General features: G+C 32.1%; 1 protein-coding gene across 1 annotated transcript in view; it reads right to left on the bottom strand.

Annotated features, from left to right (window-relative positions):
* LOC133181364 (uncharacterized) overlaps positions 1 to 14,201 on the bottom strand; it is a 32,903-nt gene extending 18,702 nt beyond the window's left edge. The window contains exons 1-13 of the mRNA XM_061315881.1: positions 13,935 to 14,201; positions 12,795 to 12,939; positions 10,561 to 10,775; positions 10,058 to 10,237; positions 9,440 to 9,497; positions 9,147 to 9,253; positions 8,528 to 8,629; positions 7,593 to 7,685; positions 6,721 to 7,438; positions 6,284 to 6,453; positions 5,978 to 6,080; positions 5,591 to 5,659; positions 5,404 to 5,410 (exon numbers count right to left, since the gene is read on the bottom strand). Of these exons, the coding sequence (XP_061171865.1) occupies positions 5,404 to 5,410; positions 5,591 to 5,659; positions 5,978 to 6,080; positions 6,284 to 6,453; positions 6,721 to 7,438; positions 7,593 to 7,685; positions 8,528 to 8,629; positions 9,147 to 9,253; positions 9,440 to 9,497; positions 10,058 to 10,237; positions 10,561 to 10,775; positions 12,795 to 12,939; positions 13,935 to 14,130 (2,163 nt within the window). The 5' untranslated portion in view covers positions 14,131 to 14,201. The remainder of the gene's footprint in view (positions 1 to 5,403; positions 5,411 to 5,590; positions 5,660 to 5,977; positions 6,081 to 6,283; positions 6,454 to 6,720; positions 7,439 to 7,592; positions 7,686 to 8,527; positions 8,630 to 9,146; positions 9,254 to 9,439; positions 9,498 to 10,057; positions 10,238 to 10,560; positions 10,776 to 12,794; positions 12,940 to 13,934) is intronic.
* Positions 14,202 to 15,767: the final 1,566 nt, after the last annotated feature.

The raw sequence follows: 15,767 nt of genomic DNA, 5'->3' as shown, positions 1-15,767 counted from the left end.
AATGTAAAGAGAAATTGTTGTCTTGGAAAATATTTTCCAATAAAGAACATGATTTTAATTTTATTTGCATTATTGATACAACACATTCTTTGTTCTTTCTATTTATTATAATATCCATTCCGATTTTCTTATTTGTAACATTGTACGTAGATGTATTTAGTAATTCACTATGTTTTAAAATTTCTGTGTCATTATGGTCCAACGATTTGAAACTTTAATAAATACATAGATTCAGATGTTGCTACTCTATCAATCCACGAACCAGATCCGCCACTGATGATATGTTTTACCAGTGCCAGGATCATTTGAGTAGAGTTTTGTTATTTCATTTGGACAAATTTTAAGTAACAAAACCGCATGTACTAAAGCACATAGAGTATATATATTTTCCCTTTATCTGGTCCTATTTATTAAAAGTGAAAACATTTATCAAGTAATCGCCATTACGAATGAGGGTAACGCTTACCCTTGGGAATGTCTTGTTTTTTATTGAGTAGTTTATGACTGAAAATATGCAATATCATGGAAGGAATTCATAACAGTGTAGGCTACAGATGTCCAACCAAAATTGATATTCTCATATTTTATAAGTAAAGATACATTATAATTAGAAATAAAATATTTTTTTATGTTTGACTTTAAAAACATACTGTGTATATCTAAGGTCAGGTAATTCCCACTTTTTAATCTCTTTGAAAATAAAAATATATCCAGCCAACTGAATAATTTCCTATATTCCTGAATGAAAAAAATCTGCCCAAATGAATTCATAATTAGTACAAATGAGAAGTACCAAAATAAATTCTACAATTTAATAATTATAATCAGCAATAATTCTGCCATCATTTTCATGAAAATCCACGTTATTAATTGTTTTATTACGCATGTGTTAATTTTATTTTATACAAGTACTTTCCGTTAAAGTTGTATCTATAAGTTAGAGAATTTTAAAAGACAATAGAGCGTATTACTTTTAGTTCGGAGTCGAGTACATCATATGCAATGGTACTTTTTTTTCCCCGCATTATAACACAAACATGCAATTCCTTTCTTGTCACAATTTATGTCCGGCATCATATAATACCTCCATATTTTGGCTAGGATCTCGGTCAATATAAGAAAAATATAATATCTCCGAACAACTTTTAAATTTTTTCACACGGTCCACAAGAAAACATTTCATTCCTTCGATTGGCATTAGCTAGAAATCGGATCGAGTTTTAGCAAAGAAATAAAGAAGCAAACAAACATGCATATCATCGTCAACGCCATTTTCTCTCGATTACACCCAGCATTCATGAAGAGATAAAGAGTACAGAAAACCAAGAACACAATGAATATTCTATGTGCATAATAATGATATGCGCAGTAAAATTGTTTGTGTAATTTTTAGTTTCCTCTGCTCGTGCAGTTTTTGATTTTACGTTTGTGCATTTTTTACCCCTTAATCGTGTAAAAAAATTCGGATTCGTGTATTTTTCGTTATGTTAGTGTTAAAATCTTTCAAACTATGTGCAATTTTTACCGATACGTGCATTTTTATTTTACTCGTGTATATTTTTCATCAAGCTCGTGTATAAAATCGTGATCGTTGTGCAGAAAATAATTTTGAAGCAATCGGCGTGCCATAGAAGTCCTACTTTAGAAAATAGATTCCGGTGGAAAGCTGGCTCTATGAGATATCTTACTCAACAACACTGAGGGTATGAAGTATATCTCGGTTGATCTAAAATGAAAGCACACTACTGCAATATCTACAATAATCAATATATTATCCAGTTATGTTTCTTTTATATTACCAAACTAGAAATCTTTTGATTTGAAAAAAATAATATTAATTTTGAAAAAAAAAATAAAAATTTTTTCAAGAATTTAGAGGATTTTGAAACCAACAACTAATGTAGATTATCCTTTATGAAACATAATACTAAAAACACCTAGTATGTGTACTCTTCACAACCGCATTTTACCACCGTTACTTAATATAATAAAAACATGAAGATATTTCAGGATTTTTTTTTAAACATCCGATCATTTTGATCTGAATAAAAGGAGAATGTGCTTTTCTTAAGAAGAATGGAAACTCCAAAAGTACATCTATTCTTTCAAGCTATTTTAAGTTCAAACCCAAATGATTAAAAGTCTCGTAAGAGACTTATGTTTTCTTAAGTGAAAACGGTTCAATCAGAAGCAACATGCGACATGATTGATAATTTTTACATAATAAACTATAAATAAATAAAGCTGTAAATAAATTCAAAAAATTCTGTGGCAGTAAATTAATGATAATGATAAAAATCGTTGCTCTAATAATAATATAATTAAGAAAATTTCAAGATCTTTATTATCAAGAAATTAAATAAGAAGGAGCAATAGAAATAGGCCAAGGGAAGTCAAAAATGGGAAAAAGAGAATATTAAAGTGTCTAGAATATTAGAGCGTCTCTACAGCTAGGTTAAAATAGAGTATTTGAATAATGGTTTGTATTTAAAAAGAAAACAGTTTATATTTGTAAACCTATGTGTAAACTCTTAGAACAATCATATCAATGACATTTTCTAATCGTCATTAAAATAAACGATGAAAAAGAAAGTGGAAATATTGAAAGAAAGATTTTAATTATTGTGAGGACATTTATCATCGGGGAATTATTAATTTTTCTGGCCAACACTGGTACCCAAATAAATGTTCATTTACGAATATAGACGATAGAAAAAACTGAACTATGATTTTGGCATTTCTTCCACTGCGTGGTATAGATTTATTAATTTTTTTTTTTTTGGTAATCTATTCCTCTTTATTTTAAAAGAAAAGAATGCCCCCCCCCCCACCAAAAAAGGCATAAAAAACTTAAGCTCACAAATACCAAAGACAATATTTAGGCCTTTATGTACGTTTCCACTTTGTTAAAAGTCTTGATATTTATGATTGATAATTTACGTACTCAGTTGCTTCCCTTTTTGAACGAAACAGCCTTAATGCATTTGAGCATGTTTAGAAATAAGTTTTCATTTTTTTTTTTAATTGAGCACTGTTCTCACTATGTGCCTTCAACATTTCTTTTAATTTATAAGTTATTGGCATGTTTTAGTTAGATTCTGCTTCCTTTATTTGACGCTAAATGTTTTTATCTGGGTTTGAATAAGGACTGTTCCAAGACAACGAAAATGCATAAACTACATTTCTTCTGCAAAACTATCTTGTGGTGTCTTAGTTATGATTATGCTGTTTAAGATACAAACACATCGTTTTCTGCAAAATATGTATCAAGTACATATATGGTACCAACATCTTTCAGTATCTCCTGATGAGCACAAGATAGCTTCTCAAACGCAATGCATTTTCTACACTAAAGCGACTGGGAATTAGTCATTAATGAAAGTAAAGATTAAATTTTCTGTGGAATAGGAGAGTTTTGTTAATTAAGTTAATACAGGTCAAGGCTTCAAAAAGATATGTTGAAGATATTTCAATGGGAATGGTACTCAATTCCAAAAATAGTCAGTGAAAACTTAATTCATAGCAAACCAAGGGATTTTATGGCTGTTATTCATGCAAAAAGGGGAGCAACTTAATATTTAAAAGTAAATTTCAATCATGAATGTAAAGCCTATAATAAAATTGTAAAATTCAACACATCTTTTGTTTGCGCCTTCGTTAGAGCATTTTTAAAATTTGCATTTAATTAGGTCACAAAAACATGTTAGGTTCAAAAGATTTTGAGCTTTATTTATTTATTTTCAACATATTTTATTTACATATAACAAATAACTGAACGCGGTAGACGAGTAATGTAATTTCAAAATACTTCGAATCAGGTGTACATTTTGTTCTTGGAAAACCTAACCGTGTGCCTGAATTTTCTGAAATTACGACGTTCTGGTGATTTTACTTTTTTATTACTTGTAATAAAAGGGGCTTGCATTATTAAAATTCTGAACTTTCTGATTCAATGTATTATAAGAGCTAGCAAATTAACTGTACGAAAAAATGTTTTCTTAAAATTATATATATATATATATATATATATATATATATATATATATATATATATATATATATATATATATATATATATATATATATATATATATATATGTATGTATATAAAATTTTAAGATTACATTTGATATTCCTTTCTGAGCACGTGTCAGATTGTTTGCCGATACACATTTTCTATTCATTTTTATGTCAACAAATTACTCCACACTCTATACTTCCTTTGAAAATCCATTTAAGCATCCATGTGACAAAACCGGATATGGTAACGGATCTTTCTAGAACATCACAAATATTGAAGAAATAGAGAGAAACTAAACTGTCACAGTAAACAAAATATAAAAATCGGAAACTTACCTTAAATAAACCTGTAAGGGCTGTGATCACAGAAAATCTCAAGGTGACAAGAACATGTCCACGACAAGGGTCAGTTTTAAGCCCATTAATAATTGTGTAAATGTCTACCTAAAAACTGTGTCAGATTTGTTGTAGTTACAATTGTCTGTACACACTGTTTCCCCCTCTCGACTGTCGTTAAGTAAATTATGATTATTTATGATTGATGGGAATCAATTGAAAATCCATTCAGAGCATTTATTACTTCTAATGATATATATCCTCAGGCTTTAACAGAACAAACGCAGGATTGTAAATGACACATTTTAACAAGAAAAATACATGTCCGTTCCTGTCCTTTATAGTATTGTGTAAACTTTATTTTTACACTGAAATTTACATACAAATGTATTTTTAGTGACGGTGAACTTTTTATAGTGTACTGATAATTTTGACAATAAATAATTGATTTATTTGTCTACGTAAGATAGAAGCTACAGACTACAAATTAATCTGTACTTTTATTATTTCTATTCTAATAATACAAGTATAATTATATTTAACTATGCAATTTTTTATTGTATAAACTCATATTATGGAATAAAACTTATATCTATGGCATGAAAGGTGTTTCTATGAAGCACATCGCCAACTGTAATTTGTGAAAGGTGTGAAGTTTTCACCTGCAAGCCGTCACTCATCAGACGTGAAAGTGAAAAATGTTTCCCATCTTTCGTACATGTGCGTACGCTCTTTTTACCTGGAAACAGTTGACGCAGTTACAACATTTTATAGCAATTATATCTGTTGGCAGTTTCCCAATGGATGAATCAGAGCAAAACTTCCATATATGAGACCATCAGATACAGTTCCCCTTCTCCGGTTTATAGGAGCAAATTTATTATTGTTCATCGTTGTTAGAAACTTTCTTCACAGATGAAATAATATGTACTGCAAAGTGATTGATAAAAAGACAAAAGACAATGATTGTCAAAGTAATATGACAATATTCTTGTATAATCTATCATTCACACGCACAAAAAAGGAAGTCATAAAACTACCATTTACCTTCTGTCTGGTAAAGAAACGTACCTGTTTAATTTATAATTTCTGATAAGTACATGTTCCTTCAACTTGGATATAAAAATCAAAATGACAAAAGAGTTTAATTGCAATGATAATTGAAATAGTTATAAAGATAAAAAAAAATATTTTCACATATTTATTAGTAAATATTCACAGCATTATCTTTTACCCTTTCATTTCTTCCTGCCAGTACTGAAGATCAATTCCCGGAAGTGACTTGCACGGAACCCTCGGATTTCTTCAATTGAAAGTAAATCATGATTCACTAAATTTTTTCAACAAAATATCCAGTTTCTCTAAGTTATCTTTTATTTAGTTAATCTTAAACTTGACTTCAATTTACATTATATTTATTGTTACATATTGTGTTTATTTTATTCATTATACGTAATATATTTTTCTAAGAGGTCCAACTACCTGCAAATTACATGATAAACAGTTTCATTTCATTAATCATAGCTTGTTATTAACATTCCTTTCTTCATAGTTTGATTTGAAATAAATGTTATTTTAGGGTCTCTGTATAATCAAGTTGATGCAGTTTTGAAAGACCTACCTCTCTGATACAAATGAAAGTGGGTCTCTCTGAATGTATTGAATGTCAAGGTTCTCACATAAGAGTTTAGCTAACGACGTCTTCTTAATTTCGCTTAATTGACCTGTAATGGAAAGTCACATTTAATGGTATATCGCTGCTGGTATCTTTCTGCAATTCATTCATTTATTTAAAAAAGAACATCATCAAAACAGTTTTTATTTATTCTGATTTTTGTCAAACATGTCCTCCATAGTGTTTTTGATCAATGACTCTGGATAAAGAAATAGATCATTTTAATTGCAGTTTGTTTTGTTTCTTACTTACTTAGAGTAAAGCCGGTGTAAGGATTGTAGTTTTCATACCAAAATCTGTCACCAACTTTGATATTTTTAAATTGTGTTGCAATGATACAGGCAAAAGTAGGTCCGGTGGCAGCGCCCGCTGGGATTTTTTCAGATATTCCTCCGCTAAACAGGTCAATATCATCTGGGTGCCTGAGAATATTTTCATGATGTTATAATATATGACACTGCTATAATTCAGCAGCATACATTTTGAACCTATTCATCTTGCAACATATATTTATAATGTACTAATATTATATGATATAAAACTTTTAAGAAAAGAATATATAGAAACTACATATAATGCAGTAAAAAATCAAATAATTTTTCCCCATCGATGACATAATTTTTATTTACTAAAATGGATTTAAAACTATTTCTTAAAATATATTTATAAGTACAGTAACCACAACCTACTTATAAACTTGGGATAAAAGTTTGACGACTTCCGGTTCATGATCCACAAGCCCTCCTGGAGCGTTGGAGAAGTACATAGCTGGCTTCAGTCCACAAAGTTGTCTCCAGTGATTATATGGGGGAATACCCTGCTCCCGCGCACGCTGAATGTTGAGTGCAACAAGGTCAAAACTTTCTCCTTTATTGTCCAAGAACAGAAAGTCACGAACTCCGTCTTCTACAAAGCGATCATCTTCCATGACAGGAAAAGATATCAGCCATCTTCCAAAATCAGCAAGAGCCTTTCCAAGGTTTTGTAAGACAAACTTTGGTTTATCAAAGGTTTCAAATATAGGAGCATCATGTCTAATAGTGTAATCTTTGTTTACCATTGACTGAACATTTGGAATTCTTGTGTGAGGGAATCGCATGGCTGCGGCAGAAAATCCCATCATAATAGAAACATCCTCTGAAGGATCGTACATATGATTGTAACCGTAGTCGGTGGACCAAAGGCCATACCTATCCATGTCTTCTTTCCGTAGAATTGTTGGCAGGAGATGGTTATAAACAAGATGTTGTAGACATCCAATAATTATTTTACGTGTCTCTTGAAAAATTCTTTCGTCATCCCAGTGTAGATTCAGGAGAGCCAATCCAGTTGCTATTCTGTTATGTTGTCTTAAGAATATTGTATGCAGAACAGTTAAACCGGGCACGTGATTTACCCTAAAGTCGCCTGAAAATATAATTTATGCGTATTTTTCTAACAGAAAACACATTCCTCATGCAGAGTTTTTTTCTCATAAAAACGATAATGGCAAATTTTTTGGCTAAATGAAATGAACACTTAGAATCAGATAATTATTATTTTATCAAAACAACAACCTTACCTGTGCCAAAGCAGTAATCTCCCGGTTCTTCCTGAATACAAATTGCTTCTTCTGTCGGTGGAGGAAGACCTAGTGGCGTCATCTTCATCAAACCTACCACAAAACGTTTGCTATTTATTCTAGTAATTTTCTACCTATGCTTTCATTTAGGTCTTTAAGCTTAATTAAAGTTTTCTTTATTAAGCAACTGTCCTAACTCAAAAGTATGAGGACTTGGGCGAATTTTTTGCATGTAGATTGTCGCTTGTGAAACTTGAGGAAGAAAATTTGAAGAAAGAATTTTGATAGAATGCAATGAAAAAATTCAGTAAGCTTTGCTTCAAAGATAAACGTCAGATATTGTGTGTTGTAGTTTTTTTTAAGTAATAGATTAAATAAAGATTCTTTTGTTTCATAGTCTAGTACTTTGCTAGAAAGATTGAATTAATTGAAATACTTTTATTTTGTAATTTCAGAACCTGACATAAGTCAAATGTCGTTATTTATAAGATTAATGCTTACATTTTCAGATAATTGTAAATTTGTAACTTTGTACTAAAAAAAATATTGCAATTCATCATATATTATATGGTACATATTTTGTAAAAAAAAAAATGTTGTAATGCCATATCTATGGAGTTCTAATAAAATCGAAGTTAATAAAAAAAAAAAAAACATGTCCCTTTCCTTATTTTTCCCCTACTCCCACGGTCCCATTCCCTTGTGTATGAATAAAATCACTCTTGAATTTCTGCAACTCAGTGATGTGTTTGAATGTAGCTTATAATTTCAAACCAACAATAAAAAGGAAAATCATTTTACTTAGATAATATCAATCGTTTCAGATTTCACCAATTTCCGAAGCCTGATTTAAACACTGGCTTTAAGTTGGACTGTCTGTCTTATTTATCATTTACTCAAGTTACATGTATTTCTTTTCTAAGATAAAATCTTACCCCCGACTCCAGCTCTAAGTTTAAGTTGCTCGTCAGCATCCACCCCATAAATCTGGGATCCGTCCAAGTAAGATGTGGCTTGATTCATAGGTGACCTGACCCCTAATGGAAAGACGTGTGGAAATCTCAACCAATATTTCTGCATAAGCTTTTAAATCTTTTCTGATTTATGAATGAAATTCGGTATCATATAGTTAAAAAGTATGACAGGAACACGCTTTCTTGATAAAACCTATTGCAGAGTAATTTTACAATTTTAAAGGTCAAGATCATGTGTGGTATATGATATAAAATGACACATCAGCTTACATGTATGTTGATATCCCTCCATGTCACATAATATTACTATATTTAAACATAGTTTAAAGATAAGGTAGTTATTTGCACATGATTTTATGTTACGTCTCATTTACCAATGCCCATATGCCCTGATCTTTGAAAATCATGTGCGAATATGAGTCAAGATCATGTAACATGTTTGATCATAACAAGAAGATGTTAGATATTCTTTGTTAATCAATGATTACATATTTACATTATCTACATTTCTCTATAAATTCATAATTTCTTTAAGTGTAAACCAAACTCATTTTCTCTAGGTTTCCGAACGATTACTGACCCGCATCACAGTTTTTGTCCAGTCCTGGAGTTGCTCGTACAAATGACATACAATGGTCTTTAAATCGAGGATCTCCGGAGGGGATATTTATAGGATAACACTGTGATCTGTGACAAAACATTTTGATTTAAATTGAATTAGTTCCTTCATTTAAATATCGACGAACTGTTTTTGAAATATTTAAATATTTTTTTTTTTAAATGTGACTATTAGTAATGTGAAAGAATTGAATAAACATTAATTTACTTTCTGTGATATGGAAATATTCCCAAACTGAACGAATGCGCTTTTACCTTTTCTGTAAAATGTCGTCTGGAATTCCACAACACATAATATCAGAGCTATTAAAACCTGAAATGAATGAATACATAGTGAAAAAAGCTATTGTAAAATAATTGAAATGCCGACAATACAAATTTATTTTATACGCGATGTTGCTAAATAAAGTGTTGATAGTAAAAGTGAATATCTTTTTCCACAACACAAAATTTCATAACACATAATATCCAAGCTAAATTAAAAACCGAAAAGAATGAGTACGTAGTGAAAGCAAGCTATAGCTACATAGTATTGTAAAATAATTATTTATTTAGAAAATGTTGGCAAATGAAATCAATTTTATACACCATGTTACTAAATAAAGTTTTGTGAGTAAAAGTAAATACTGTAAAATCGTTAAAATTCAAAGGGGCCAATTTTCGTTAATTGTATTCGTATTCACTCATGCCTACAAAGGAAATATAATTTTGTCACCCTAATATATTGATTCGTGAAGGATGTTAATTCGTGGATGAAAAGTACCCAGGAATTACACGAATATTGAACCACCCCGAAGGCTAATGATTCCAAAGTATCTACATCCCTCACAAAAACTGCTTTTGCTTTGTTTTATATGCACTTTTGAAACGCACCTCGTTGTAAAGGAGTTGAAATGACGTCATGTTCAATGAATTGTCCAAATTGCATAGCTAAAACAGTAAAGCGTCTGCTAGGAAGGGAACAGTGACCAGATTTATGGATGACATTACTGATCATGCGCGGACTTGGTAGAGAACATCCGGTAACGCTGGTCTGTCTTGGTTGATTGATTCCTGTTTTGAAAAAATGAACTAAGACATATTTGTAGCATGTACAAATGAATTTTCTACTTTTGTTTCAGTTTTACACTTCTACGTTTTGAATTTACCTAACTAGGTGTATATCAATTGAAAGCATGTTTTGATATTTGTATTTTCACCCACCAAGGTAAATTCAGAACTTAACAGCAGTATTTTTGTTCCCTTGTAGGTCATCAATTCAAAGACAGTACTTTCAGTACGATGCATCAAAACTGTTTTTCCCCAAAAGTTGATACATAACATGAGTCATGTCGTCATCGACATCGTCATCAGCAAAATAAAGAGCTTAAACGAACCGTCTTCGTAAGCGTTGTCCATCATTCTCCTCTGCCTGGTATAAGCAGCGCCAACGGACGAGTCGTTAAGATTATTACAGGAGCCGTCGGCAGTTCGGTATATTACCGTGGGGTCACACTTCGGCTCTACAAACGGACATGATTGAGAGACTTGCCTCCTCCATGCGTCCACAAATCCAGGATGATTCTTGAGTTGTTCGAGTGTCATACCAGTTCTGTAAAATGTGATTATTAAGCGTGATCAAAAGTTAAATTGGTATAATTGTATTTTTGAATGCATGTATTCTTAGGGAAGGTCAAATTAACATACTGGTATATTCAAACATTTGGTCAAATCTTTATCTAATAAATATGATTAAACTTATTTCTGAATTGAGAGGCTTAAAAAGATCGAAGACAAGTTTAAATGAATTAAAGATGACCATTTAAATCTTCAAGCACTAGACTCAATTTGAAATGAATTACACTTATAATTTATAATCAAATTTTGTATGCATCTATTACACCTTTTTGTAGAAAATTTAACACCTTTTATTCATTCTAGACCATATTAACATCCACTGAATATTATTTTCTTTATTTCTTATGAAAACCACGTCGTTATTTAGACTTCAACGTTGCAAAGCAAGCCCCTAAGAGATTTCTTGAGCAGTGGCTCTTACGTCAATGGAACATACAATGAAGTAAATATCAAGTATATTTAACGAACTTAATCCTACTTAATATAATTATTTAGATAGACATAAATATGAACAATACAGTGTCTCTCTTTGTTTATTCGTAGGGGAATTAGCAACTCCCTTACGTGGGTCATGCATTTTTTTTGTATTTTTCTGCAGCAGATGCAACATTAATTTCTATACTAATAACCAAAGAAAGCATTTTATTGTTTATCTCTAATATTCAAATAATTTGGTCGCCCGCGTGGCGCAATGGTTAGAGCGTCTGCTCTAGAGTAGCGGAGTAAGGAGTTGTTCCTTACGTCGCGGGTTCGAATCCCACGGTGGGACGTGGAGACCGGTCCTTCGGATGAGACCGTTTAAACCGAGGTCCCGTGTCGCAGTAGGTGCTGGCACGAAAAAGATCCCTCACTGCTCAAGTGTATAGGTCAGAATTTGTAGCCCTCCATCGGCAAGTGGTGGCGTCTCCATATGAGTGAAAAATTCTCGAGAGGGACGTTAAACAACAAACAATCAATCAATCAATCAAATAACTTGTGACCGTCACGGTAGCTCCGAGATCGGAAGTTCGTGGGTTCGAGCCCCGGCCTCAACTGATAAAAAAAAGTCGATAAAAAATGGGTCCTCCGGATGAGACCTTAAAAACTGAGGCACCATGTCACGGCAGGCGTTGGCACGATAAAGAACCCTCACTGCTCAATGGCCCTGAGTGCCGAGTAAAGGTCTAAATTTGAAGCCCTTCAAGGGTATATGATGACGTCTCTATATGAGTGAAAAATTCTCGAACGGGACGTAAAACAACATTCAATCAATCAAATAATTTGCATTTTTTGTTAGAAATCCAAGGGATGTTGAACACCTCAGAAGATCCCAGTTTGTTGTAAAAGATATAATGGTACTGTACGAGCCAAATTGGTCAGTAGGCAAAACTATACATTTTAGCTATGGACAAACAAAAATCGCTTTAGTCTTGACCTCTATCCAAGAACTTTGGTTCTAGGTCACTGCATATCATTTACCCAAAAGTATTCCTTATTTTGGGACATTAGCAGATTGAGCCATATATAGGAAAATCTGCTCAGGCAAGGATTGGACAGAATCCTTGATCCAGCTTTGACCTTTTTAGGCACAAACTTGGATCAAGGGCACATATAGACAGACATATATCATTATAAAGGGCCCACAAATCGGAATCCTGTTTAAAAATATTAGGTAGAATTCAATTTGAATCTTCAATTAATTAGGTGCACAATTATTTGCACAAATGATTTAATGATAGGTGCAAGCATTTGAAGATAGCTGCAGATATTTGAATATATTGTTATTTGGCTTTCCATAAATATTTGCTGTTTACTACTGATGTATCCACAACTTCAACTTAGACAAAATTTTCTGCTGTGTCACAGGGTCAATCGAAAGGTCAAACTACAAAAAGGCAGTGTAAAATTTTATGGCCCCAAGGTCATAAAAAATGTTAAATTATTAATTTATTTAACTACTTAGAATCGTTTTCCCTTTCTTCTTTTTTTAAAGAATTTTTTCGACAATAATTACCGTCTAAGAAGTTTCTTTGTGGCTGCCACGGTTACCCAGGCCTTGTCAGACAAGGTGTTGACCTTCTCGGCGTTTTTAGTGTACAAGAAACGGCCAAGGTGAGTGATAAAGCTCACCCCTCCATCTCTTTCATGATGATCGATACCTAGTGAAGAAAAATAAATAAAAATCAATATTTCTATAAAAATACCCTGGATTCCTAACTTCGTCATCAAGACAATAAATCTCACGGCTCAATTATCAATCTTCTGTTCGATCAAAACCTTGCGCATTTCATCTCCCAATTTGAGCATAAGCTAAAAGACATTTTAATGCTAAAATACAATACAACTGATACAGCGTTTTAAATAATAGTGTCATTACACAAAGAGAAAACATTAAAGATCCTCAATATTCTTATTTCAGACAAAATAATCCTTAAAATTTTAAGAACTATTAATTTTGTTTCGTGAAATTGTATTAATCAATACGGATAGCTTAATAAATGACTTTTTTTTTACCTTTTTTGTGCAGATTTTTTTCATTTTAAGATCCCTGCATCTTTACTATGAAAAGTAAATTCTCAGTACAATGTAAAATGAATTCATCCAAAAGTATCTACAACTAAGCATATTTGATAAAGGAAGCATTGCTGATCTAAGACAATGCAATGCTGTGTTTATCAGCTGTATTATATACTTCAATCTGGTGTGATGGTTGAATATTTGATGGGGATGGGGATAGAATACATGACATACATTTGTATTACAAACACTTTTCCCCGTGTAACTTTTTCTGAATAAAAGAAGTAAAGTTTTTAGAATATCTACATATGTATTACTTTGAAGAGAGTTTCAGTTATCCTGATGACGAACAATTTATCAGCAGTAATATCAGTCTGATGGTCTACATGAAGCTCAAATAAGAAAATGTATATCCTAATGTCCTTTTTGTGTGTTTGAATGAAATACTGAGTAAATGGAAGTGTTTGAAATTTATTAACTAAGAGTATTTTATTTTAACTTTAAAATTATCAGAATATGATCTAATACTTTTCATGGAACAGTGACGCGCTTTAGGCAATTTGCCTGACCGAAAAGCATTAGGGCATATCTTCATGAACTGTCAAAACTAAAATACCTGTCATTAATAGAATCTTACCGATATCCATCATATATTTGTCAATCTGTTTTTGTAACGTCAATTCACTGTTGGCCTCCTCTATTGCATCTTGCACGGTTTTGTAAATCATGGGGTACGAAATTTGGCGTTTCTCGCGTACCGTTTCTTCTGTTGCCCTTTGATGGAAATTATTCAGCATCAACAGAACAAGAAACGACCAGCCCCAAACCGCCATCCTGGAAGCCCAAAAAATCTCTTTCTTATTTGGGTAGAGTTGTTTCAGATGATTTAAAAACAGTATGGTCCTTATAATTTATATTTGAATTGCACAGTGATGATCTTTTCTTAAATATTTTTCTACACATGAAAAATGGTTTCCAGTTCTACATACCTATCGTCTGCTCGCAAGCACGGTTGTTGGAGAAAGCGTCCTGAAGGGTGTCGTAGTTGCACAGGATGCGCGTGATGTAAAACTCGTGTTTCGGCAAGAAAAACATGTTTCCCGCTTTAAAACACGAGGTGGTCATGTTAGTTCACAAAGACGAAGACTTAAATACAGGACTTCTTGTGTTTTTCACAGTTCATTTTTGGAAGGTAATTTGCTTTATTATCATTTAATGTGAGAAGTGGCGAGGGAAATGAGAGCAGAGGAGTGCTATTGCAAACATGACTCACTGCTTTCTTAAGTATGTCCAAGGTACACGATGATGCATGAAGCTGATACAATATATCGGAAGGTGACTTGGCATTTCCACTTAACATATCTGATTCTATACAAGAACCAAATTTTTTATCGCATCTATAAGCATAATCGAAGGGTCATTTTTTAAACAAATGACAATATGTCACCATATTTGACTTTAGTCATGTATACTTAATTTCACCTGTTAATCCACAATTTAACATCTGTAATAAACATTTTTAACCATATGTGCGTAAGAAGACTGAAACTATGCATAGATCTAAGATCAAAAATTAAATAAGATTGTCTTCATAGGCATTTAATTGTCATTACGGTTGTTCAGTATGATATTTAAAGACAACATTTAAATGTGCTTGGTCATGCATTTATTTCCCTTTTCACTTTGTGAAAGCAATGAAATCGGATAAAATTAAATCATTGCATATTTATTTCTAGTATGAAAAAGTAGTATAAATGTAAAGAAAAAGTCTAACTTTATATTAAAAGGTATAGAAAGAAATATTGTCATATCATTTCTAACTCTCTACTATCGACTCAGACGTGTCTAAGAGAGGAACGAACAGCCACTCTGTACAAGAGATTGACCATTTCTGTGTCAATTACTGTCGTGGATCTAGATCAACAAAGGTTACTGCTGTGCTCCATCTTATTATATCTATTGCTTGACCGCATAATTAAGTGCTAATATATCCGTCGTTCTAAAAGTTTCTCTCATTTCATTTAATGGAAAGAGAGAACACTGTTTAATTCTTAGAAACATTATCCGTAAATATACCATAAATCCGACACATGCTTTTAACAGAAACAAGCCATTATTGACAGTTACCTTATTTAGGCTTACATTTTACAGTTCTACTAAGCAGATGATGGTTACTTGGCCATTAAATAGTGAATATTCCGACCTGCAGATCACTCCTCGTGTAATCCTCTTATATATATCTCTGCTATCTTATTTTATTTGTAAGAGTTAGAGCCTACATTTACTGGGTATTTTTTTCTTAATCCTCAATTCTGTTTTATTTTTCAGGATCTGATTTAAAAAAATGCCATTTAAGAAATTGTAAAATTATCTACATGTAGTTATAAAAGTGTATTTATTTTTCATTAGTCTCACGAGACTGTGCAAAATGTTCTCGGTGCTTTTGGTTTGTTATTGACTTACAATACAA

The sequence above is a fragment of the Saccostrea echinata genome, unplaced genomic scaffold (genome assembly GCF_033153115.1).
Source record: "Saccostrea echinata isolate AGI-Se365-2 ecotype Australia unplaced genomic scaffold, CSIRO_AGI_Sech_v1 ptg000008l, whole genome shotgun sequence".
NCBI lineage: Eukaryota > Metazoa > Mollusca > Bivalvia > Ostreida > Ostreidae > Saccostrea > Saccostrea echinata.
The sequence above is the reverse complement of the archived record's forward strand: the minus strand, read 5'-3'. Positions and strand labels throughout refer to the sequence as shown.